Genomic DNA, 26,753 nt, shown 5'->3' on the forward strand with positions numbered 1-26,753 from the left:
GAAGGGGCAGGGTACACCCAGCCCTCATCGCCAGTCAATCACAAACAGTTATAAATACATTATGAAATGACAACCTCTCTAAAAACTAGTAGTGTTTGCATTTTAGCCCCATTTTATGTCTTTGTTTTTCTATCAATATGCATGTGTGCGTTTTACTCACGTATGTCCAATTTCATGGGCAATAGTGAAAGCCGTTCCCAGGCCAATGTCCTCGTTGATGCTGCAGCTCCTCTCCGGCTCACACATTCCTCCAACAGGAGCAAGACCTGCACAGCAAAGACACACGTTCAAATACACACTCCTTGGAGAGTCGTCGTAATAAGTAACAAAACAAAAGATCAGTCCAACAATTGTCCAAGTTATGCAACTGGGAGAGTTGAGACATGGAAATATGTTTCAATTACAGGCAGAAATATGACAACAGTCCACGTTTTAAACCAGCTTGTTGTTACCTAAAGTTTCACAGGGCTTGTTTTTTTGGATACAGATGTCATACCTATGGACAAGAAAGACACAAACCAGGCTGTTAATTGCTCCATACATTACATAATATACAGTGTATGCACAAAAGTACAGAAAAGTACAGATTTAACAACAACGATACACCGATAGACTGTGATTGTTTTAAAAGAACTATAGCAATAATTCAACAACAGGGACATGTAACTTTGAGCCTCAGCTTGATAAATAACACACATTGCAGAAATCCAATTTGATTTCTAATATCCGGCAACATGAGATGTCGTGCATTCTATTCAAAAGAATAGAAAAATATTTGTGCCAGCAGTGGTTGCGTTGTTTTGTGCAGCACATTCCGCAGGCAACAGCATAAGGTTTTTATCAGTTTAACGTGCCATTGTCTCCTCTCCAGCAGAAACACTGACTGAAAAAAAACTGTGAAAGAAATAAACAAGAAATTGACGTCATAGCAACACTGCTTTACTTGTAATCCTTTCTCCCCTTTCCCTTCTTTCTGGTCTGTTTAAAAATACCGTATGTTTCTAGGTAAAATTGCAAATAAGAAATATAAAGAGAGCCTTACTTACATAAACATCAACTACATAACCTGAGCAACAGCTCTGGGTGGTTCCACGCAATATTTAACAGTCATTTAATCACATTAAAGCAATGCTTAAAATTTAAAGGGGCCCGTCATAATCAATGACAAATGAGTTTGTGAAATGGTTTCAAGGTGATATGTAGTGTATCATTTATATGTCTTTGCAAGGAAAAACGTGCAGAAATGAGCAGATTTGAATTTGACGGCATTGTGAGAATCATAACTCATTATTCAAGTACGTGTCCATGTCTCGGTGGCTACATGCCCACTCAACTCAGCAGATTACTCACTGTGCTGTCACAAGGTCACGTGGTGTCACCATGTAAATGGATTAAAAAAAAATTATGTGTGTGTTTATATTAAGGCTGTGCACAAATCAGTGGTAACTCGAATTGAGATGCCGAATCAGAATTTTGAGATTCCAGTGAGCATGATGAATAACATATTGTCATGTGTATTAGTGTCACAGGAATGTTAAAATAGTAATAATGCATGTGAAGTAATACGTATGTGGGGAGTACACAGCATCATGTTTGCATGTGTATAGGAATAAACACAAGATTATAATGCTAATGAGCATTGTATTAAACTCTTAAGCAAGCAGTCAATATAATGTAAAAGCCAATCTGATGTTTATCAACGCTTTTGTCTTGACTTTGCTGTTAGCCTATGACAATGTTCTAGCACGAAGGGAGTTTTCAAACTTTGACGTTGGAGCGGAGAGATTAACCCTCTCTGGTTATTTTAGCACTAGCTTTCTGGCATAACAGAACATTGATGGATTTAAAACTTTACCAAAAGTGAAAAAAGACAAAGTAGAAGAAGAAGTTATTTTAAACTAAAAAGAAAAACCTTTCTGTAGGTTGACGCGGCTGCTTTAGCAAACAGATTACACTCCAATATGTTTTCAAAAAAAGTTAATATATTAGGCTTGGTAAAGTGCTTTGGACAACTTATTGTGTATGTATTGTATATGAGTGCACTATTTATAATTGCACTCCATTATGGTCAAATTGTAGTTTTCATTTTTTTGGACTATGACATGAGTTTCAGCAAAAGTGCAATTAATACCTCATTCAAGTTGATTCTGCATTTTCTGCTTAAACGGTAAACGAGTTGCGAATGCAGATTTTGGGTGCCAGTACGAGCCCTTGTAAATCATCGATGAGTACTGGTATTTAAAAAAAAAAGAAGAAATCAGTGTATAGTGTCCTTTATGAACCAGTGGGGAATGGCTTTGCTTACGCTTCAGTCTCCCTCAAAGGATGGCGCGCCACGTGGTGGAAAAGCTTTCCTCCGGGGATCAAGCCGTCAGTGAAATTGTAGCCAGCTTTAGTGCTCCCTGACAAGGCTACGGCAAAGCGGCAGTCCGGTCCCCAAGGAAGAAAAATGTTCCACCACGAAGCAAGCAATATGAGGGGACAGAGCAGTGTAAACCAATTACCATTTCATTTTTTTAAATGCCGGTGCTTATCAATGATCCGGACGACCAAAGTGGGACTTACCAGTGTACTGTATGTGGCTATGTTGCTTAAAACATGTATTTGTAGCGTGTGAAAGAAGGTTAACTTGATGGGCATCTTCAATGAAATGTGCCAAACAGCACAATTCTGACCCGGTGAATACCAACAGAGCCAACACAATAAAGAGAGGTGGCCACAAGACACATAGTGGGGCCTAACCATTCAGAGGAAAGCGGTTTTCCATATCAAATTGAGATCAGTAGGGAGCCAATTGGAGCAAAGTTTATATTTTGAATGCTTTTAATATTAATGAGAAACCATTCAAGATCAGTATTTCTGACCAACAAAAATTGCTTGGAAAAGGACAGTCTGCTCGTTTCTGACCCAAATTGTCTTGCAAACCTGATAAAAGGACATCAAATATTTAAAATAATTATTATTATTATGGCATGGCACTGTTAACGCTTCTAGCGTGTAATGTTATGCTTCTCCGAACTATCTTTTAATAGCATTTATAATGATATTTCACTATGCCTATATTTCAGCAAATAAAAACTTTTTACAGGCCTAATAAATGAAAGGAATACATCTGTTTTTTATTCCTTCCATCATATAACCTATTGCCAGATATGCTGAGGCAAGCAGAGCAGACCCAGCTGTTGTCACTCGAGAATGGACAAGGCAGAGCCTGACACTTCTCAGGAAGTTCCTCTTTCAAGAAACACTTGTTTGGAAAGACAAAATCATTTGCTTGAAGATCCAGAGTCATCCTCTTTCAGGTCATGATGTTTTATTAAGTTTGTATTCCTGACCTGGTGATGAGTACGGCGGTGTCATGGTGAGCGATGCCATTGTCAGGGATAGCGTTTCCATAACTGCTCCGGTGCTGGATTGATTTCTGCCATTTGCAGAAGCTGTCTAAAGACTTGCTTGCATGGTGATTAATCTCTAATGTGGGCTGATGATGGAGACAGAGAGAAAAAAGAGGAAATATGCACTAAGGGAAAAATCCAACATCAATTGAACTCAATTTTGAATTATACTGTACTTTATCATGCCTCACACAACCTGTTTCACAGACATCAGACTGAAAAAGACGCATGTCAACAGAAAATCATAATGAAAGTCAGACTGAAACAATAACAGAAACATGATTATATGTCTCCTTTTCTGCTGGTGACAGACTGAACACAGGCTTCAAACATTCATTTTAATGTATTATCCTTGCCCAGGCCTGCCTGGTACTCTAGCCCAATTTCCACTAAGCAATACAGAGCTAAACCTTATGGATCTGGCAGCTGCGTCAGCCTACATAATGAGTGTGACTAAAGGTCAGGTGTTCGTCCAATTCTTTCGAATTTTTGAAGCGAATTTACTGAAAAGGCGCAAAAAGGGCATACGACTTATGCCCATTTCCATCTGTTCTTCTTTTGCGAATATTGAGAGGAGACTCCGCCGCTGTAGGTGGCGGTATACACCATAGAGATGTGATCCACCAGTAATTTAAAAGAAGAAAAAAAAGACCAGGGAGCGACTGCACCGTGCGATTACGTCGAGTTTTCTTTGTTAATTCTAGATAAACCGTAGCGTTTCTTTGCTGTTTTCCATCTAAAACTGCATTAATATTTCCTTCTTTAATTAATTCCAAAAAGATTTATGCTTTGTCCTCCCCCAAATATACCTTACTTTATCGTCCGACATTGCTTTGGGACTACAAATGTATGTGTGACGTAATATCTGGTCAAAATATGCGACGTGTATTCGATCTTGCCAGCACTTATTTGTTTCCATTGCCAAAATTCGCACCCCCTCTAAGCGCAAAAACTTTTTTGCTAATTCTAGGCCTTTTTTTCCCCGAATTTCTAGCATTTCCATTCAGTTTTATTTTTGCATTTCTTGAAAATTCTAATAAAAATGGGTGGATGGAAACCCAACTGTTCAGCACAATACAGAATTCATTGGTGAGGAAAGCATTGTTACACAGTAAACAAATAACAATGGAGGACATCCAACAGTTTGTGTTTTCTCTTTTGTTGAGAAGAGAGGTGAAGAAAAGAATACTTGGCAGGATGAAGTAGGTGGAGGAAAGTATTGGGGTGATCTGTGACAGCAGAGCACCAGCTAATTTGAAAGGAAAGCTCTCTTGGACGGCCGTTTGGAGATTGAAATACAAAGCTAGCTGCATTGAGACAATCCAAGACTTGTAGTTAAGCATCCCGGTGTCATCACATCTGGCAGCAGAGGCCGCTGCGAGACCTCAACTTTCCATTTTATTGCTTTAAATCACTCTCTGCATCCAATCACACGCATGGATGCATGATAAGTGAGAGGGTCCGTTCTGGTTTAATGCGATTACATAGAGCAGAAGGAAAGGAGTATCCTCCCGACCACAGCTGGCTACAACTTGTAACCAAGGAATGCATGTGGTGACATAAAAATGGAATGGTCTCATCCCACAGTCCCTCTTCTCTGGGCACACTACGCTCCTGATTTGTCTTTCCTGGGGCAGAGCACTTTTCTCAGACTTGGAAACTAGTCGTAGAAGCTCTTACCAAAACTGCTTTCAATATCCTCCCAACCTCAATCCAACAATCCTTGGAGCAAGGATAACAGCACTAATGAGCCTAACATTTATTTCCGCAAGCCAAGTGGTGAGTTATGGAGCTAATTTTTAGGCTGTAGGTAAAGGATGAATCATTACTCTTTCCCTTTTGGGACAGCTTGAGGAAACCTCAAAGCCACATCGTAATGACAGTTTAATACATCTTCATCCATAAAACCACAAGCAGGTCAACATTAGACTGCATCCTGCAGCACTGTCTCGCCAGACACCCTCAATGGAAAGCCAATACACAATTTGGACACAACAGGAAAGGTTACAGTATGTACCTGGTCCTCCATGAGCAAGATGAGTCGTGTCACCACGATGTTGACTGCATTCCCCAGGCTAGAATCCTGGAACAGTTTGGCAACCTGACCTCCAGGGAAACAAGAAAAGACCAGTCTTAAAAAGCTTTTTCAACAGAATGAGGAAAGATGAACAGTTAGAAACACAGACATGTCAACATGTTCAAAATAAAACTGTCTCGCGTTAGTGATGGAGGGTAACTATGAAGTCCAGTGAGAAACAAAAGAGCAAAAAAAAAAAAAGCTCAGATTTCTAAACTCTACTGCAAATTTCAAGACTGCTCTGCATGTGAGCATTACAAGTTGAAGTGCCAAGAATGATGAAAAACCCCCAACAACTAGCACCCCAAGCTGTACTCTTGTCATTACAGGCATCAACTGTAATTTGGTCCAAAGCACTAGAACGGCTTGTATAGAACCTGCTATTCAACAAAAAGCTATCAAACAACCATTCATTAGGCGCATTCCAAATGTGTGTGTATTGGTATACGTGAGGAAGTTGGTGCTGAGTGATTCCCAATGATACAAAATGGTGCAGCTGGACAAAATACAACCTACAAGCTCAAGCTGTTCAGCCCAGTTTTAGCTTACATTTGCTTTCGTCATATCCCTGACGTCAGGCCAAAACCTGGTACCTACAAAATCGCCACTTTTCAGGAGACCCCCAAAAACCCATGTTTGTATCATTGCATCATCAAAGAGAGCAACACTTTAGATTGGTCAATAATGAGTAAAAATGACATCAACACGTGAACCGAACAATATATATATATATATATATATATATATATATAAATAAATTATATATATATATATATATATATATATATATATATATATATATATATATATATATATATTATTTATTTAACACAAAGTTTGGCATTTGTCTGAGGAGGTTTTGGCCCGACGCGATAATATCATTCTATGCAGACATGTTTTAACCCAACTCAGATACCCGCTTGATTAATACAGTTTTTTTTTTAATCATCTTAATTGTGTTCTCTGTACTTTTTAATATTTTATGATGGTTTCTTATTTTGTTCTTGTATTAACAGTATGTAAAGCACATTGAATTGTAGGGCTGTTTTTTTTAATGATCCTTTTCAAGCCTGATATTGATTGATAAAAGCATGAATCAATTATTTTAATATATATTTTTCCCATGATTTCATAAGAAAATATAATTTTAAAGGCTAATTTTTGTATCTTAGTTTTCTTGAAATTTACTGTTCACATGAATTTAAAAGTATTTTCATACATTTATGAAAGACCCGACTTATTGCATTTTAAGACAATTCAAAATATTTTTATTTATATTTACAATTATTGGATTTGAATTGTAAAAATATTTTCATCTCATCTTTACTTATGTTTGTGAAACACGTGCTACTTTCATTAATAAACTAAATCATTGAACCAGTTACTGCTTCCGCAAAATATAATTTGGAATTTAATGTTTGTGGAGTTTTGATCATGTCCTTGATATTTAAGAAGAATGTTCCATAATTAATCGATATTAGATTGAAGTGAAGTGAATCGAATTAAATCTGAAAAAAAATCAAAATCAAATCGGACTGAACTCTTGTGAATCAAAATCGAATCCATTGAGGAAATTATAATCGATACCCAGTCTTATTGGATTGCCATCGTGTATGAAATGGGCTGTATAAATAAACTTGCATTTCCTTGACAAGCCTAAATATGGAGTTGGTTTCTAACTTCTACTCTACTGGGAAGACTTTCTACAAGATGTTTGCGCCTCTGGGTACTTTTGTGCATTCATCCAGAAGGGCCTTTTTGATGTCAGTAGCCTAGAAAGAGGACTCAAAATCTCTTCTAGTTGATCTCAAATGTGTTTGATGTGGCCGAGGTCAGGGCTCTCAAGTGCTTACATAGCAAACCCATCGAATCATGCTGGAACAGAAAGGGTCTCCCCAAAAAGCTCTCATAGAGTTGCAAGCATAGAGTCTACTTTTGTCTATGTAGCATATAACCACAACTGGCTACTATACTGGTAGTACAGTGCTGTGAAAAATATTTCCCCTTGTCTCAATTTTTTTTGCACAGTTTCACCACTTAAATGTTTAAAAGCATGAAACAAATTCTTCTGTATGCTCTAGCATTAAAAAAAACACACACATTTAAAAAAAACTTATAAATACGTTTTGGGAGTGAAAGGCAAAGTATTAAAAAAATGATTTACGTTTTTAGTTTGATTGACTTAAAAAAATATTCAAAAGCTACCTGGAACTGTGTAACAAAGAACTTGTCCCCTAAACCTAATACCTGGTTTGTGCCTTAAACCTAATACCTGGTTTGTGTAAGTATGTTCATTATTTTTGCTCGTCTCCAGCTCCAAAATCCCATCTGCGCCCTTAAGTCATGCCACAGCATTTAAATTGGATTCAGATCAGGACTTTTTACTATGCAACTCCAAAACCTTCTTTTTTTTTTGAAGCCACACAGAAGTTGACTTGATGGTATGTTTTGGATTGTTGTTCTGCTGCAGAACCCAAGTGCACTTCAGCTTGAGGTCACAAACTGATGGACCAACATTCTTTTTCAGGAATTTCTGGCAAACTGCAGAATTCAAGGTCCCATCAATCATAGCAAGTCCTTAGCAGTCTATAGCAGCCCCAGACCATCAGACCAAAACTACCACCAGCACGCGCACCTTCCAAAAAGTTGTAACTTTCATCTCGTCAGTCCTTACAATATTCTCCTAAAAGTCTTGGGAATCATTCAAATGTTGTTTTCTTCTTTTCCACAAGATAAACCTTTATGGTCTTTGTGGTCAGCAGTGTTTTTTACCTTGGAATCCTGCTATTAATGTCATTTTCACCCAGGGTCTTTCTTATCGTTAAGTCATCATGGACACTCAATTTAACTGAGGCGAGGAAGGCCAGCAGTTTTTTTTTTTTACAAATTGTACTGGGATTATTTGTGACCTCCTGGATGAGTTTTAGCTGTCCTGTTGGGGTAATTTCTATAGGTCGGCTGTTAACCACCGTTCTATGTTTTCTCCATTTGTGGATAATGGTTCTCACCGTGGTTCGATGCAGCCCTAAAGCTTTTTTTTCCCGAAAAAGTCATGGCTTATTGATCCCCATCCCCAGAATTCTTTTAGACTCATCAATCATCAATAGGAATGACTTGGTAATGCTTTCCAGACTGATATATGCCAATACCTTTATTTCTCATTTGTTCCTGAATTTCGTTGGCTTCTGGCATTTTTTAACATCAAAACTTCATTTTGTCAAACAGGTTCTATTTAAGGCAGGGGTGTCCAAACTTTTTCATTTGAGGGCCACATACAGAAAATCAGAAGGACGCAAGGAGCCACATAATGTTATGAAGAGAAAATGTGTTTAGTTCTAAAAAAAATTGTACAAAGAATTTATTCGGACGCAAGGGCCAATAATGTTATGAAGAGAAATTGTGCTTAGTCCTAAAAATTGTACAAATAATTTATTTGTGCTTTTGCATATCTAGAAAAATGCTACAGTATATAAACCAATTTATTTGTAATAGTGGCATCTATTTTTTTCGACACCCACCTTCTTACTTTGACCATCTCCAAACATTTTTTGAAACTGTGTCAAATGCCATTTGTAGGATATTTCGCGGGCCGCTGAAAAATGGATGGCGGGTCGTAAATGCCCCCCCCCCGGGCCGAAGTTTGGACACCACTGATTTAAGGGTTTTCTTGTGTAAATGGGTCAGGAGAAAATCAGGCTTGAGTATGGTGAAAAAATTGTGAAAATTAATTCAAATTTCAAAAAATATATATAAATAAATAAAAATTGATTATCTACAGTTAATTCATGATAATTCATGACAGGTAGATTGGGGTAAGTGGACAGGTAGCTTGATACTTCAACTTCAAGTGTTTCTTGTGTGTAGTAAAACTTACAATATTCATGAGGGCCAGGATGTACTGCTCGATGTCCTTACGACCATGGTAGCCCACCATCATTTTATCCGCCACCACCAGCGTCTCCACATAGCGCTCCCAGCTCACCGAGCGCTTCAGTGGCAACTGGCCTCGGCCGACATGATGAGGAGGCGTCTTTAGCGTCCTCTGCCACCATGATGAGCTCTTCATAGACTTCTCATCTGAGGAACAGGATGCACATTTGAATAATAATACCACATATTCTCTCAACTAAGTCTGAAGAATGATGTCTGAAAAACACTTTCCAAGAATAGTGGTTGCGTAAAGGCTACATTTTATGCTATTTTAACTTTTATTTGTCATAAAATGAATCAGCAACGCCCTGTAACACAGACTCGGTCACAAGTGGGAACTTAGACACCACCACAGTGAACAATGCAGCTGGCCATGTGGTTTGACTCTGGACCTCACTGCTACTTCTAAAACCGGCCAGAATGGTTCCCATTCTTACCAATGACTCCACAAGATTGGCCCTTGTACTGATGGCGGAGCGATGAGCGCTTATAAACCACATGAGGGCGCCCCTCAGCCTGGTCGCCTCTCTCGGTTTTGGTTTGGTTAGCTGGTGAAATAAGGGGTTCAATCAGGTACTCTTCCCCCCCAGCAACAATCACCCCCTGCTGCAGAGACATAAAGAAAACAAAAAACAATCACGCAATCAGGTAAAAAATTATATGATTTGGTAAAATCCTGTCTGCTAAATTGTCACTGTGACACCAAACCTGTAGAAACACATGGGACAGACAGGAGGTGGATTCACTGTGAAAGGTTTAAAATAAAATAAAATAAATAAATAAATAAAAATAAAAAGTGAATTATAGATATGACGTAACATTCATCCAACAGCTATGTTAACAATAATGTTAATCTGATTGCTAACTAATGCTGGCTAATGTAGCGTACTAGCTCGTAGCATGGGTTTTTCATCAAAAAGATGAGAGAACATTTTATGTGAAATAGTTATAGATCCAAAATGTTCATCATTATCTGCTGACAAAAAAATAAAAATAAAATAAAAATACAGGGGTAAACTGATTGTCCTGAGTAAAACTAGACTAAAACGTTGGCAGTTTTTGTTGACTAAAACTAGACGAATAAAATTATGCTCTCTTAGACTAAAGTAAAGACTAAAATGCTAGGATTAAAGTCGACTAAATAAAAAAGGGATGAGGCTGACTAACTATGATGAAAAAATAACAAGCGTGATTGAAACTGGACTAAACTAAGACTCAATTTTTAAATGTCTGATAAAATTACCGCTACACTATAGCATACTATTACTGTGTAGTCACAGTATCCATCATTGATACACTCTTATCAGGCTTCGTTGGAAAGCCCATAGAGCATGAATGAGACACATGTAACACATTCAGACCAAGCCATGTGAAAGCATGCATGAGAAGAGCGAGATGAACCCGTCGCACACAGGGTGACAACACTTTAGATTCGGTTTAGATGTGCCCGCCAGCATCTCTGTTCCATCCACCGCGGCAGCTATCAAAGAGCATCTAATCCCATAATAAAGTTAGTGATGCTCCCATGGACATACCACCCGCTCGCTGGATGAATGTGTTCATGCTGGCCTGCCCAACAGTAATTAAGTGTGCGGTTTATTCACGCTTTGTGAACGCATCTAATCCTCAACTGCACATGCAAGTGTTATTGCGGGGCCTGCTGTGTGTGGTGAGAGGATACACAGCTACGCTGAGATAGGACGGCAGGAAAATGCGCTTGGACAAGTAAAATGATTAGCGTCAGATTTCAAAACGTTCACACATCGCTGCTCTTTCAGCAAGTCCCTCTGTTGTGGTGCCCGGAGGTGACTTCATGAGGCAGCTCAGATGGAAATAATAGTTTACAAAAGGATAAACAAAACTTTCAGAGGTTTGCTTGAGTACATATTTAAGTTTTTTTGTGAGCTGTCTTGACTTAATGAGCTCCTACATTTCCCAAATTTAAGAGATGCCTGTTCAGCAGTGTTAAGCAACTGGGTATTATGTATCTGCAATTTTCAAAGCCTTTGGATGCATCCTTCTTGTGGTTCAGTGTTGGGACAAAGTATAAAGGGTTTCTACTTGTTTTCTCCTGGTGCCTTCAGTAAAACACTGTGAATGTCTCTTTATGAGATTAGCATTCAAATATGCATGTAGTGAAGGCATACACTTTCAAATGTGATCAAGATAAACCAGAGGTCTAGACCACAGGGTGATATTTTAAGGCTAACTAACATCAGTTTAAAGTTAATGCGGCCAATGCATTTTTTGCCCCGACGTCACCCTGAGCATTTAGTGTTGTTTTTTAAATTACTTATGAGCTACCATAGCTTTGGCTCATGACAGTTTTCAGCAAAACATAATTCTGAAGTGACACCAAGTGGAAGGAAAAGATATAAACAGGAGACAGAGGGCTCTACTTTTATACCGCGTAAAAACGAGCGCATCTTGAGTTTCGTGCAATGGCAAGTTTACATTACACTGTGCCATGGTAAATTATGTTCCAAAGGACCATTTTTCAAGGGCCTTATTTTTTTTATTTTTTTTTTTTTTACACATACAGGACAATTTGGTGACTGAAAGTGAACTAGACATTAGACCAGCTACGAGCAGGTCTAAGTTTTGGCGCAGGTGTTGTAACGCAACTTTGGTGCATTTGATCAAAGTGCAGGCAGACAGTTTCTGAGCTCCGTAGATGTGTGTGGAGGATGTCATCGTATTCCATTCATAAATATGACAACAGCATGCATTGAACCCTCTGAATCACTGTAGAAATCAATTACATGGACATTAGAAGGCAATCTCCAAGTGTGCACTTAACAACGGTGATCTGTGATCATCTTGGTCAACTTTACATCATCCAGTAGGTCTACTTGTACTTTGCAAGCTTCAATCTTCTGCATGGACTCCAGCGTGTCCATTTCTGCTTCTGCAACGTCCATGACTGTGTGTGGGTTTCCTCCGACATTTAAAAGCATGCATGCTGCTTTCATTTAAGAGTCTACATTTTTCTTAGATGTGAATGTGGATGGTTGTTTGTCTACATGTGTCATGTGTTTCGATTATTTCGGTTATACCATCTCTGCCCCAAAGTCATCAGGCCCCAACTCATCTGTGACCCTCAACAGGATAAGTGGTCTAATAAATGGATAGATGATGGCGACAATTACTTCAATTTCCATTCATTTATGTGCTAAAAATTTATCTTAAATTCAAAGTCTAACTATTTTGTTTCTGTTTATGCATAAATGATTTGGCTTTTTAATCTTCAACCTCACTCTGTATATTGGTGATGTAAAAAAGTGGGAAGTTGCACTCTTACTAGGCCGTTACAGTTGCTGAGGGCCACTTTGCTGGAGTGTGGCTGGTCCTGGAGGTGTCCAACATAATGGCAGGGGGGAGAGTAAGGATGACTCCAGGCTAATCTGCCTTTTTTCCAGTACTCCACCCTAAACTGGCGGGATAACAGGCCTGCATGCAGCGTGAGGTTCAGCAGGAAGTTGTTGCGTGATGTAGATAGCTGGTAGTAGAGCTGAGAGATAGACACAAGTTAGGGTTGAATGTAAGCAACATTTCATAGCTATGATACTAAAAATTAAAAAACAATTATACAGAGGTGTCAATTGATGTCGTCTCTTCTGTGCTGCGTCTTCTTCTGCGGTACTGAGAGGCTTTTGTGTGCAGCGTCTCTCCATCAGGTCTTACTCGTACTGGAATTGCAATCTCATACTGACCAAGACTGGACAGGAAGGCAGCTATGGTAGGAGACAAAATAAGAGTACATTTTTAAAATAAGGTCACTAAGATATTTGATTCATCACACACTACTTTTAAAGGGCAAGTCAACCCAAAAATGTTCCTTACAATAATATGATGTATGTGCCCCCACTAGTCTCTAAACACGGCATTCTGATTAATATTGCGTTTGTAGAATATGAGTTAAGCAGCAAAATCCACCCGTTTTCATCCATCTCGGGGCGGCCATTTTGCCACTTGCTGTCGACTGAAAATGACATCACCGTTGCTCGGGGCTCAGGTAACGATCAATCACGGCTCAACTTAAAAAAACAGGTGAGCTGTGATTGGTCTGTCCTAATTTGTACTAACGTCTGATGGAAGGGAATTATAGTCCAAAAACACAAAGCACTAAATAGCATTAGTTACAGAAACTTAAGTCGCACATCCAAAGTCTGACCTCTGGAAAGCGGCAGCTGATACACATGGTTCAAGAATTTCTCATAAATAAATAAATAAATATTTTTTTTAAAAAGTATTTCCTCTTCTCACAAAATATCAGACAGGTGCTATTACCTTAACACTAAAGGCAATGAAATCCACAATTAATCTTATTTAATTTACAACAATTCAAAAAGATCCTCATAGTGTGTCTGCGTTGCTTTTAGAGTTGCTTCAAGTCACGTAGCAATACATTTGCAACAGATGTTGCAGTACAATGTTTGGGTATTTTAACAGAACAACACCACCGTGTCTTAACCACATTCAACCAATTAGCAGGAGACATTTACATGCATGGTTAGACAGTGATGACAGCTCTCATGTTCATATATTGATTGGTTGCACATGATTCTACAAGCATGCAGACACACCCCTTGACTTCATATCTTAAAAAAAAAAGTGTGACAGTAACATCTGTTTTCAACACTTTCTATGATGTTTTCTGGTGAAGCAGTGTTGTTTTAGCACTAACGTTTTCTGACTAAGAAACACCTTTATTTATTTTTTTACAGCATTACATTCCTTTTATATAATTTTATGTTTTAAACTGCAGATTGAATGTTTTCATACATCAAAATTCATGACAATGGAATTGTGTGCTAAATTTAGGCCATCTCATAAATGCTCCCAAACATCTATGAGCAGGGCATCACCCTGGTTTCTCTTATCAGCAGTGGAAGGAAATACTCTGAATGGAAAATGGTCCTCCCTCTACGCGGGGCATGAGGTCAACAGCCTCTCATACCAAAAGCCTCTTTTTGAAACAAAAGTCACAAGAGCAGTAATCTAGAGTGATATACTAGAAACACCAATAAATGCGGAGGGAGTTTCCTGTAGACTTTCACAGTGGTGAGCTCTTAAGAGGAGCGGAACATTTGTAAAAATATAGCACTTATTTGAAAGGATGACGAGGGAATTACAGGAAATTGTAAATAATCATTATCTTATGAATATGTCATTTGTTACTGTATCTGTAATAGGAGGTTTTTTTTCAAGTGGCCGTTTTGTGCATTTGTTAGTCTGAAACTGCTTTAGCACTGTCTATTTAAGTTGCAACAGTTTGAAAATGGTCCATTCTTGTTACAATAATGCCAACTGGGCACAGTCAGTGTGATTCCGTAGTGTGGATGGGAACTTGACTAACTTGTGCCGATATATCAAGGGTTTTAATTGGTCATATTGCATCATAATTAGGGATGGGCGAGTACCGATACCAGGTATTTGTATCGGGCTGATTATTTCAAGTATCAGTACTCGCGATGGTGGCCGATACCAGCTAGAAATGAGAAAAAATGGAAAATTTCCATTAATTTCACGCAATTTTAAGACAAAATACTAAATTGGGATATGAGGTCTTTATTTAAAATTCTATACCATTGTTTTTATTTGCATGAAATTGTATGTATCAAAAGTACTCGTGGTCTCAGTACTTGGTATCGGTGACTACTGAAGAGTGAAGTTATGGTATCAAACATCCCTGATCATAAGCTTATGTGAGTCAATGAAAAGCACTGAAGCAGACCCAATTTATGTGTATTTCTTTACATATCTAATATGTATTTAACTAAATTGTATTTATTTGTAATTAATTAAAAATATATAATATGTATTAAATGTATTTAATGTAACATTTATTTTCTTCAGTTTGATTAAATTTGAGATTTAGTGCAAACACTAAAACATTAATGAAAATAATACTTGGGTTCATTTGAGCCTTTTGTGTTCTTGTTGTGTTTGAATTGCTTTAACTTAGCTAAACGTGATACTATTTATATAATACATGTAATCCTAGAGTGGAAATTACATTGTTTGTGCTGTTCCAAATCAACTAAAGAGCAGTACAAGTAAAGGTACCCAAACAGCCCAAAATTGCTGCCGGCTGTCTGAATAGCCATATTAATCCTCTCATGTACCTACATAAATACACAGACACTAACAAAATCAACCATACACCATTGGACCCATAAACATAGAAAAGACACTTTCAACAGCCTACCAGTACACTTTTTTTTCTCATAAATTTTCTGTTGCAAACATTGAACTTGATTTCTATATTATTTCATTGTTGTCCCAGGATAAATAATTTAATATTCTTCTATTGTGATACTGTATATTATATTAAGAAATACTAAAATATGTGACCTTGTCACCTCAAACAAAAACTTCCTGCAAAAGAAAACTTATATCATGCAGAATGGCACACGTTTAGCACAATTGGTCGTGATGGGGTCAGAGGTCATGTTTAGGAAATATACAGTTACATCCTTGTTCAGGATGGCGAGACATGTACACTCTTTGCCTTAGGGGGATTTGGGTAATTCTAGACTCAAGTGTGTGTGGGAGGGCGCTGAGCGACATGGATCTGTTTGGTGAAATGCGAAGTGGGCGGCAACGCGTCTGTTCTACAAATGTCAGATCTATAAGGGGGGGGTTCAGGAAATGCAAGGGAGGCGGTGTGCATGAGCCACCAACCATTTGATGAAGCCCATGGGATTTGAACTTGTCAAGCATTTTGGCAAGATTCAAACCATACAATAATCAAACATGTATGATGATATGTATAAATATTTTGCTTGTACTGTATATATCTTATCAAGTGCCCTGCAATTGCAACATTTTTGCATCCAAGTTTCTTTTTAAGCTTTATTTTAATATGACTGGACACAGATAGGTGAGCCTGGTAGACCTCGCTGGCAGAGTTCATGTTTGGGTTTACAGTTAGCTGCTAAGTCGTAACCGTCTCCTCTCACCTTGTGACTGTGCAAACTCATCTCTGCGACCACCTGCGACCTCTGCGGCACCCATGACGACAACGACAGTGCAGATCAGAGCAGTCCTCCATAGCGTTTCCATGGTTACTACAGTAGTAGCTATAGTAACAGAATTCAGTGCAGTGGTCCCCGGGCCTTGGTCCCAACATGTCTCCTGTCCTCTCTGGTGCCCCCTCGCCTAGCAGTGGGACAGCACGACGCTCTGATTGGCCATGGCTTCAGGAAATGCGCAGTCAGACATGGCAGCCTCTCTGGAGCGTCTCTCAGCCAGTAATGATGGATCCAGTAGGAGGCTTCAAGACGTAAACAGACCCTCGAGGAAACCAGTTCAGAGGCTAATACAGGAACAAACTCCTCGTCGCAGCCCTGTAAAAGGAAAGTTTAACTGCATGAGGGAAATTGGAGAACAGGATGGAACAAGGCAAATGTAGGCTTTGTGAGAAATAAAGCTGTTCTATAATACGTAAACCAGAGTGAAAAGGGTCACGGTCTTGAGCTCACCACTGAGTATTGCATGTCTCAAAGCTAATCAATCCTGGCTTTGGCAAAGGCTAAACACCCTATCTTTCACTCTGATGGTCAAAGACAACAGCAAGTTCAAACCTGAGGCCCCCCGTGCCTCACTCCTTAAGCTGCCTGCCCACCGGAAAGAGTTCAAACACAAAGAAAGCATTGATGCTGTAAAAAGCTGTGCTTAATGCCCAAACAGGGACTTAAGTGGGTATTATGTCAGAGATCTGGGGATAAAATGAGCCAATTTGAGAGGAGCAGCAGGTTGCCATCACCGCTATGCTGGCTGGCCGTTCTGTTGGTTGCATGGCTGAGTGAGTTGCAGGCTGAATGCTTGACTGTGCGGCTTATAATTGGCTGACATTCTGGCAAGTCAACTGCTCCCATACTAGAGTCCATGTGAGACAAGGAGGAAATGTTAAGGGCCGATAAGATAAACGCTACGATTCGTCAAGCCTAAGGCTACCTAGAATGGCATTCAGAAGAGTGCAGACCAAGATTATTGTAGTTAATGAAAACTAACAAGCTAACTACAACTATAACTGAAAAAACAGTTTCGTAAACGAAATAAAATAAAAATGAAGATGATTTTTTGAAACTAAATTTTATTTGTAAAAAACTAACTATAAATAACTTTATTTACAGTGAAAATGTATTTTGTTTACATTTTTCCCAATTTATATCATACATGAACTTTCAAGTTAATTTTAAATGTATTTATTTTGGTATTGCTGTACAGAAGAAGGAAGGAAAAATAATTGTTTGAGAATTGTTGTTTACTATTTCGTTTACTTATTACAACACATATACTGAGCAACATTTTTTTATCTTTCACTTACCAAATACTTCATATATTTAAATAATAATAATAAACTAAACCTAATACTAAAATTAATAATAATAATGGATTTTAAAAAACTAAAACGAAGCATTTTCAACAAAAACAAAAACATACAAACCAGCTCTAAAATTCTTTAAAAATATCTGAATTTTAAAGGAACGCTGTGTAGAAATTTTTACTATCTAGTGGTGAACTAATAGAATGTAATGACCTAAATTCAAAGTGCAGGCCTTTTGAAGCACGCACACTACGGTGCCACAGAGAACCTACCACCAATTATTACGTTTGTTTCTTTCAGGTATCCATAGCGGAAAGATGCCGGTGAAACTTCTGTAAGGTGGGGCGCAACTTGTGTAATATAATTAGTAAATAATAGACCTACGATAATATAAACAAGTGTACGTTGATGTGATAGAACTTTTTTTTAATATATATTATTGAAAATAGTAGTTTATTTTTATTAATGAACATTGAAAAATCACAAATTTCTACACACTGTCTCTTTTAAAAAGATAACTATAATAAGAAATCCAAAACTATGTATAACCCTTGTGCAGACCTCTGTCAAGTTTGTACTGTTAACAAAAGTGAACAAATATTTGTGGAGCTCTGTGCTAAATTTGTGTTTCTTTGTTCATGTGTTTTCAATTAGCAGGATATTTGCTAGCACTCAGAAGATGGCATTTGTTACCAACAGACCGTTTAATTTTTTTAAATACATTTCTGAATCTCACAATTATTATTTTTTATTAGTTCTTCCTTCACCAATATGTCATGCCTCTACAAAGTTACAGTGTAAATTGTGCAGTCTTGCTACACCACACTGAGTACCAGATGCACTGCAATGGAAAAACTGTAACTGTTTTGAGGCGCAACATCCAAAGCTGGCTAATTTACTATTTTTTACTGAACCAAAAAAAACAAAACATGGTGCACCGTGCAATTATCAAGGAAGACAAGGTTTGCCAATAGATGTCTATGAAAAGTAAAGTCGTCAGACGCCATAATGTCACCCATCAAACAGCTTTCAGATTTTCAAACACATTCCATGAAGCAAATGAATGAAAGCTCATACGGCACATGTTTTTAGAATGTGGGAGGAAACTAGCCTGGCAATAGCCAGATTGATTTGTGCTTCACTCGAGGGAGTTCTCCACAATATCAGTCACGGACTGCCCCGCGTTGATTTGCTTGGGAAAGGCGGGGCATGCTGTACAACACTTTGAGCTGATTGGACGAAGCAGAATCGTGTGCATGTCTACCTAACTTTTGTTTCGACCAATCACAGAAAAGGATGAAAATGTTGTCACCGACATGCGACTGTTGTGACTAGCTGATATCATGGCGTTGAGTTTATGTTGTCGGTTTTGCAATGTTGATATGCGGATACAAGAGACTAATTTAGCGAGAAAAAATTATTAATTGCATCGTTGATGCATTCGTTCACCGGTGTCGCCATGTTTGGTTTGTTTCTTCCCACGGCTTCGGCGCTTCTTGTTTTCGTCACAGCTGCATATCCCGCCCCCAAATACAATGTCGCTCTGTGATTGATCCGAACCACCAGTGGTTCGTATTGGTGGAAATCAATGGGAACGGTACAAGATGGATTCTCGGGAGTTTGTGAACTCACAAATACCGCGAGAATACATCTTACGAGAGCAAGGTTAGGAGGGATCAGGAGTACCCGGAGAAAACCCAAACAGGCACAAGGAGAACAACGCAGAGTCCACACAGGACATTTGAACTTAGGACCTTTCAACTGTCAGGCGGACGTGCTAACCACTCGTCACCGTGTCAGCACATTACAATCAAGTTTACCTATTTTATTAGAATGGGATCCAGCCTATTTGCACAGCCTGTTCTTGTTATGATATTCTGACATACCAAACAGTTCACACTTGATGATGCTGGTGCTATCTGAGTGACATGCTACCCCGTTCATTCTGGAATTCACAGTGACTTTAAATATATGGCAAGGAGTTCAAGATGGAAAGCAGCCGTGCATAAATAAATGTCACAGAGGCGATTATAATGATGTATAGCTTAGAAGCTTTCAACTGCAGGATATGAACGGCCACAGAGCTGCACATTGAAACGTCGTTGCGCATGGATGCCAGAGACATAACCTCAATGTACAGTAAAGCTTTACCATGGTGAGCAGCAGCTTTGTCATCTGCGTACTATTATCCGAAAATGTCAACGTCTTAATCACCAGAAAATTACAGACAGCAGCACCATCAAAATAACCAATTATGCTGGATTTGAAATAAAGCACACTTATTCTACAAAAGCTCAATTTCAGACTAATTGCAACTCGACTAAGTCTATACGCCTAGGCTTTATTGTGGCGCACTTTGCCTTTTTTTTCACACTTTGAGTGCCATTGACGTGAATGGTCGGCCATGGGAAACCTAGTGAGGAATGACGTAAATTGTTTTGTTTAGTTTTTTCAAATGGAATGGGCAGAGAAAATTCTAAAGCAGCTCTGGTTTGATCGTTATGCTGAGAAAGTTAAAAAGAAAAACGTTTAAATATGGCCAGCAGATGTCAGCATTGGGTCTTTTTTATGACTCAGTGAAATCAAAACGTATTCTACTGCTGATAAGTAAAAAAAAAAATGTTTTAATTAAAAGAAGAACATAGACGCAAGCTTTATTTGTGATGAAAAAAATAGAGCGTGATCTCTCAATTGGTAGTTTCTGTTTACATAATCATAAAATACAATATTCTGTGAGCCTTGAAAATTTTGTCATAATTCTGTAAATTGGCTGGCACTCTACTTTTGAGATTGAAACATATGCAGAAATCCATGGACTTCTGTACCTAGACAGTCTACGGTTTATCTTGGAGTTTCTTTGACGATGTCAATGTATCACATGTGGCCGTAACTCCATAAACAAAAAGATGGACATGTGAGACTCTCATCGACACTTTCCGGACTACTCTCATTTGCATTCTGCTTTCTTCTACTGTGACATTAATAAAATAAAATAACGATGTTATCTCTCTTCTCTTCTGCCAGTTACAAGGCTAAGGGAACGCAGGAGTCTCATTTTCATCGGGACCCCTTTCTTTGACTGGACTCTGACTTTTCCTACTCGACATTGCAGTGTCAGCTAAACTTCTACACTTCTCACTCCTCGAAAAGTCTGCCCCTCCCTCCTTTCCTCCAAGCCGTCTGGGGGAGAGAAGAGCAAACGGAGACGCCACACGGGCCCAGATGGCTGGCAGCTCACCAACTGCAGCCAAAGGTAATCGGAAGCAGATGGGAAACCTTTTGGTGACGAGAGCAAGGGAGCAAGTTTCCTCGTGAAAAAGAGGGGGGAATCACAGCAAAGCTCTGGGGAGTGGAAGATAGACAGCAGAGAGTGACCTGCTCAGGGCAGCTGAGAGCGCCATTGGCTGAATATAGCACGAAGGAATGGCACCATGTACATTATTGTCTTATGGTCATATTAAGCAGCACTGGGATGGTACGGTAAAACACTGAGTGCTCTTTGTACTGTTGCTGCTTCTCTTCTACACTATGTGGAACAAGTGAAAGTCTCTCTTCCCCTCCCTCAGGCTTTCTCCCAGTCATTTCCTGCACAAGCCCAAGTCCACTACGTTTCATTACCTCTGCTCCCACTCTCAATTTATGGAGGGGCTTATTAAACTTGCAGCTTGATATCAAGTGCTTTTCATTACCTCAACTCTCATCTTGTTTTTTTTAGACCTAGAGGGAGGAAACTAGACCTCCCCAATGCAGTCGCCTTTTAAGTCAAGCTTCTTAAAATGATTTGTGGACACACAACAACATGCATGTACTATTTCTCAAAACCTCCCACGGTGAGAGATAAAGTCGTAAAACGCCGTCTTGCAGATGTGACATTGTCGTACATTTCGCGTGGTCCCTCCAAGGCAGGGGTCAACAACCTTTACTGTTAAAAGGGCCATTTTAGGCCAAATAAATGTCCAAAAATCTGTCTGGAGCCGCAAAACATTTTAATATTGTGATGAACGAAACAGTGTGTTAGTGTGTGTGTACTGAGGGCCCAACACCTAGAGCTGCGCCATAACAGAAAATATACATAGTCCGATACTTTGAGATTCATTTTCTTCTTCCATTTTTGGATTATTATTTTTTTTAGACTTAATTTTCATACATTTTAAACTTTTCTGCCTTACTGTCAAATTTCTGACATTTCTTTCTGCATTTTTCTGCCTCTTTTGTCACTTTTTTGGACATTATATATATATATATACACACACACACACACACACACACACACACACACACACACACACACACACACACACACACACTGACACTTTTGTGGACATTTTATGGTAATTTTTGAGATGTCTTCTCATGTTTTTGGACATTTTATTTTTGAACGTATTATTTTCTGCATCTTTTTTTATCCTGACTTTTTTGGCAATTTTGTGTACATTTATGGTAATTTGGGGGATTTATTCTTTTGTTTGGGAAATATAGTTACTTTTTTAACATTTTCTTTTTTTGCCATTTTTCAAATCAATTTTCTGTCTTTTTGGGGGCAATTTTGTGTACTTTTATGATCACTGCCTTCTTTTGTTTTTGGACATTTAATGGTTACTTTTCTACCTTTTTTTCTATCTTTTTTCTTCAATTCTCTGACATTTCTGGCAATATCATCGATATTTTATGGTAATTTTTTGCCGTTCCTTTGTTTTTGAACAATATATGGTCACTTTTTAAAAAATTTTAGGTAATTTAAAAAACGTTTTGGTATATCTTTCATTTCTCTTTCTGACAACTTACCTATTTGGACTGTGACATTTTTAAAATATTTTATTTTTCATTTTGAAATCAAAATAATTTTAATAATATTTTATGTAAATGTAAATATAATAGATGTAAAAAACAACAACTCATTTCTACATTTTTTTTTAGAGATCCACAGGGAGCCACTAGAGAGGGACTAAAGAGCCACATGTGGCTCCTGAGCCGCAGGTTGCAAATCCATGCCCCAAGGCAAAATAAAAATGTTCATCACAAGGCCAAGCGAGTGCATGCCCCTTGTTTGGATGAAGACATCTAACGAAGCTTGGACTAGAGCGTAGTTAGACAAGAAAGAAATTGGACCGAGCTGCAGACAGGCCACACAGTTTTCGGAGCAATCGTGATTTGCAAAAAAGGGGAAAGAAGAAGGAGAGAAGAAAGAGGTCGTTGTGCTAACGAGAGGGAGAAAAGTTGGACCACTCAGGATAATTGGGTGGGAATTGAAGGCTGGGCCAAATTCGCAATGTAATGATGCTAGCTGGCGCAGAAGCCATTTGACAAATCTTTTTTTAGGAAGCCGGAGCAGCACTAAGTGTGAGATGGGCTGTACAGTGAGTTTATAGTTTATGAAAAAGAAAAAAGAAAAGGCAAACTATGCTGTCTTTGTCTTTAACTGCTGCCAGATAGTGTGCGGCTATCTGAAAACTAGCTCGCTAATCTAAACCATATGACCGAGTCAGAGTAGTTTGTGTGGCGCAAACAGATGCTAAGTGTCCCTCAGTCTCACTTTGAGTCTAGCGCCCCCTCTCTCTCTCTCCCTCTCCCCCTCTCTATCTCTCTCAGGTTCAGTTTATTATTGCATTAAAGTGGCGGTGCGGCTTCCCTTCTTCTAATAAGACCTTGAGGCTGTAGGATCAAATGGCCCGTAAGAATGTCACAAGTCAGATGCAACGTTTCAGACTACTTCAGCACCAATTATTCCTTCATAGCTGTCCTGAATTCCCTCCCCTCCCCGATATTTTCAAGACATCTCCACGTGAAACCCCTGAACAGGTGATGGGAGTAATGCAAAGCAGAGGGGGATCTATCTCAGACTAAACTCTCACTCTGCGTCTGGTATAAAGACAGAGGAAAAGAGGGGCAGGCATTCCTCTCTCCATTTCCCCAAATAAACAGAGTGCAGATGAAAAGTGGGAACATAAACAGGCCCGAGAACCTCCAACATGAACCCCTCACTCAAATGTGCCTTGTAAATCTGAAACAATATTTAGGGAGAGAGAGAGAGTGCTGACTCGACATGGATTGAGTCAGGACACAGTTTTGCACACACAGCAGAAGCTCATATTCTCCATCAAATGTTATTCAAATCATCAACATGAATCTTCTTTAATGCTGCCATCTAAGTCGTATCTACAAAGAACCAACGGTGCTGCAAGACAGAATCGACTTCAATAGACCACAGTAGTTGGCAATGTATGACCTGGAAAGTGCTTGTCAGTGTCCTCTGGTGGAGAGCACTGGCATTTCTGCGATGAAAATGTGTGCATCCAACATGCAACAAAAAAAAGTCCATCTATTTTCTGCACCGATTATTCCCATTAGGGTCACGTGTGGACTGGAGCTGAATTTGAGTACAGTACACCCTAGAGAAGGTATGGTCGATTATTTTGCAAATTGAAACACAAACCAACCAGGTCAACATGCTAAACTTTGTCTAGATTATTTTTAAAGCATTTAGAAAAATCATTGCTTTAAATTGCTATGTTTGTAGATAGATATAGTACATATTGTTATAGTTAGGAAATACAAATTAAAAAATATATATATTACAAGCAGTCATCAAAATTAGATCTTTACACTTTAAAAAAAAATAAGTTATTTGACGTACCAACCGCGAGCTCATATTAGCCAAATCCCAGTCAAAACTCCTGAATATATAGATAAGCGGGAAGTCTAATATTATTCACAGTGATGACTTATAATACACCCATTACATGCAGGCTAGAACATGCAAACTCCACACAGGAAGCACGGGTTCGAACCCCCGACCTTAGAATGTTAAGCAGAACCAATCACCCACTGTACCTGATCTAATCAATCCCAATATTTGTATGACTTAATTTCTGCAAATATTGTCTCAAGATAATGCATGTAAATATGGGTCCACAATATTTAAGACACACAATAATGACTTAATAATTGATCATTTGCTCACATCAATGTATTGCTCAAACAGTCAATCATAATCATGAAGCTCCAAGTTCTTCCCCAAGCTGGTTTCCCCCTCACACGTGTACCCGATGTCAGCTGGTGGTCACCTTTGTCTGTCTGTCTGTCTGTCCGTCCGTCTCTCTCTCACACACACATACACGCGCGCTCGCGCGCGCACACTCACACTGACTGTCATTAGGCAACAAGGAGACAGTAATTCGGAGAAAAAGAGTGAATTGAATAAATAATCATCATTGTGCTAGCTAGCCTTAGTGACATTTTAATGTAGCACAACTAAACAAAAAATAAAAACAATAAAAACACTGTGTAGGAAACACTAGAAATCAGGAGAATGAGCTTCTAAAATCTGTGTCATTTGAGCGGGTTTTGAGTCTTTGCGCCGGAAGAGTACCTGGGCTTGCTGACCTTACCTCTCCGTGTCCTCTGCACAAGTTTCCGCTGCGCTCGCTGTCTATGAACCGTCTCCTTTCACCGTCTCAGAGCGGAGGAGGCGCCGGCGGTTGACTGAGCTGAGCTGAGGAGACTTGACTCCTTCTCTGTCACCCCAGCAGCACCATAGAGCCTTCTTAAATTAGCTATAATGCTACACCTCTACTTCCGGTTGAAATTAGAAAATAAAATCAATCAGGAAGTAATACATAACAGTTCAATATGGTTACTGTACTTGGGATACACTGTATTTGGCGGTAAGTTTTCTTTCCACACAGCACCCCTTTTCCTGTTGTTCATACTGTCCAATTATTATCTTATATAACGGCCCCATAAAATACTTGCCATTTTGCTCCTATTAAAAAATAATTTAATATGAATGATAAAGATAATTAGTATTAATAACAATCGTCATCTTAACAGTCTTTGTTTTTCTTTTTAAAGACAAAAAGGTTTTGTTTACCTGGACTAGTTTTGGCGTCGACTGCCACCTGTACAGTCTTTGTTTTTCTTTTTGGCGGCAGTCAAGGCAAATTAAACCTTTTTGTCTTTAAAAAACAAAACAAAGACTGTATAGATTAGAAGACAAGATGATTTTTTAAGCAATCGTCATCTTTTCTTCCCTTTTCTTGTTTTTTCGGTTATTGTTCACCAGTGATGTAACATTGTAATTTCCTAAAATGGCAGCCATTTGAAATTGTAAAGCAGAGACTCATAGAAATAAATTGTGGCATGTTGATATTTATTTTATTCCTACTTTGTAAAATAATTGCTGATAATTATTATAATGTCAATCAGTGCTTTCATAAAGATTAATATCATTCATCATTTATAATAATGTAACGCTGGCATTGGACAGAATCTTCGCATTTCCAAAACGAGCACTGTTCAGGAAAACAAAATAGCAGTATGTTTGTTGCAACATTAAGGCAGCATCGTCAAACACAGCAAGCCATTTTCAATATTAATAATAATAATTTGAAAAACATAAATAAATACATACATACATAAATGACAGAGTGGTCGTGTAGATTTGTGGGAAACAAATATTACATTTACCAAATTTAAACATAGGCATCCGCCTGACAGCGGTGGTAATTAATGGTCAGTTGAGCAAATGTGTTATTGTAGGAGTGTGCAAACTGGTAGCCCTTAGCATTAATCAGCACTCAAGCAGCTCTCGATTTCAAAAAGGTTGGTGCCGCCGGGTCTACTCTAGATCATTAAAATCATCAAATACTGCTGCTTTCCAGCAGTGGTGGAAAGTAACAAATTACAAATACTGTCTTACCGTCTGTACCTATAGATTTTTCAGGAACAATATTTTTATTTTCCTGTCCAGTGTCCAGTGATTTTTGTTTTTTCTTCTTCTTCTCAGTATGAGTTATATGTAAGTTAAGACTACGCACAACAAAATGACCATTGTGTATAATTATCAATAAAAATGAATCATTAGGCTACTCTTGAACTTAAGATACATTTTAAAGTCTGCAAGTACAGGAGTTGAATCTACTCTACCTCTGCTTACAGTGTGTGAGCATTTTGACCACCTGATTGGTCTCTGAATCTGTATAGCCTATGAATTTAATATAAAACAAAAACAAAGAAC

At 38.6% G+C, this 26,753-nt stretch overlaps 1 protein-coding gene across 3 annotated transcripts in view; it reads right to left on the reverse strand.

Annotated features, from left to right (window-relative positions):
* Positions 1-25,270, reverse strand: part of adamts10 (ADAM metallopeptidase with thrombospondin type 1 motif, 10) — a 44,256-nt gene extending 18,986 nt beyond the window's left edge. The window contains exons 1-10 of one of the 3 annotated variants that reach the window (XM_086090192.1): positions 25,126-25,270; positions 16,368-16,754; positions 12,994-13,136; positions 12,704-12,913; positions 9,840-10,008; positions 9,347-9,549; positions 5,413-5,496; positions 3,336-3,481; positions 453-496; positions 161-266 (exon numbers count right to left, since the gene is read on the reverse strand). In XM_086090192.1, the coding sequence (XP_085946318.1) occupies positions 161-266; positions 453-496; positions 3,336-3,481; positions 5,413-5,496; positions 9,347-9,549; positions 9,840-10,008; positions 12,704-12,913; positions 12,994-13,136; positions 16,368-16,470 (1,208 nt within the window). In that variant the 5' untranslated portion in view covers positions 16,471-16,754; positions 25,126-25,270. Of the gene's footprint in view, positions 1-160; positions 267-452; positions 497-3,335; positions 3,482-5,412; positions 5,497-9,346; positions 9,550-9,839; positions 10,009-12,703; positions 12,914-12,993; positions 13,137-16,367; positions 16,755-24,698; positions 24,722-25,120 lie in introns of those variants that run through there. The other 2 variants (XM_086090193.1, XM_086090194.1) reach the window with 2 other exon arrangements.
* Between the last annotated feature and the right edge of the window lie 1,483 nt (positions 25,271-26,753).

Source organism: Leptonotus elevatus, chromosome 11, assembly GCF_054856555.1.
Source record: "Leptonotus elevatus isolate MCC_2025b chromosome 11, RoL_Lele_1.0, whole genome shotgun sequence".
Lineage (NCBI taxonomy): Eukaryota > Metazoa > Chordata > Actinopteri > Syngnathiformes > Syngnathidae > Leptonotus > Leptonotus elevatus.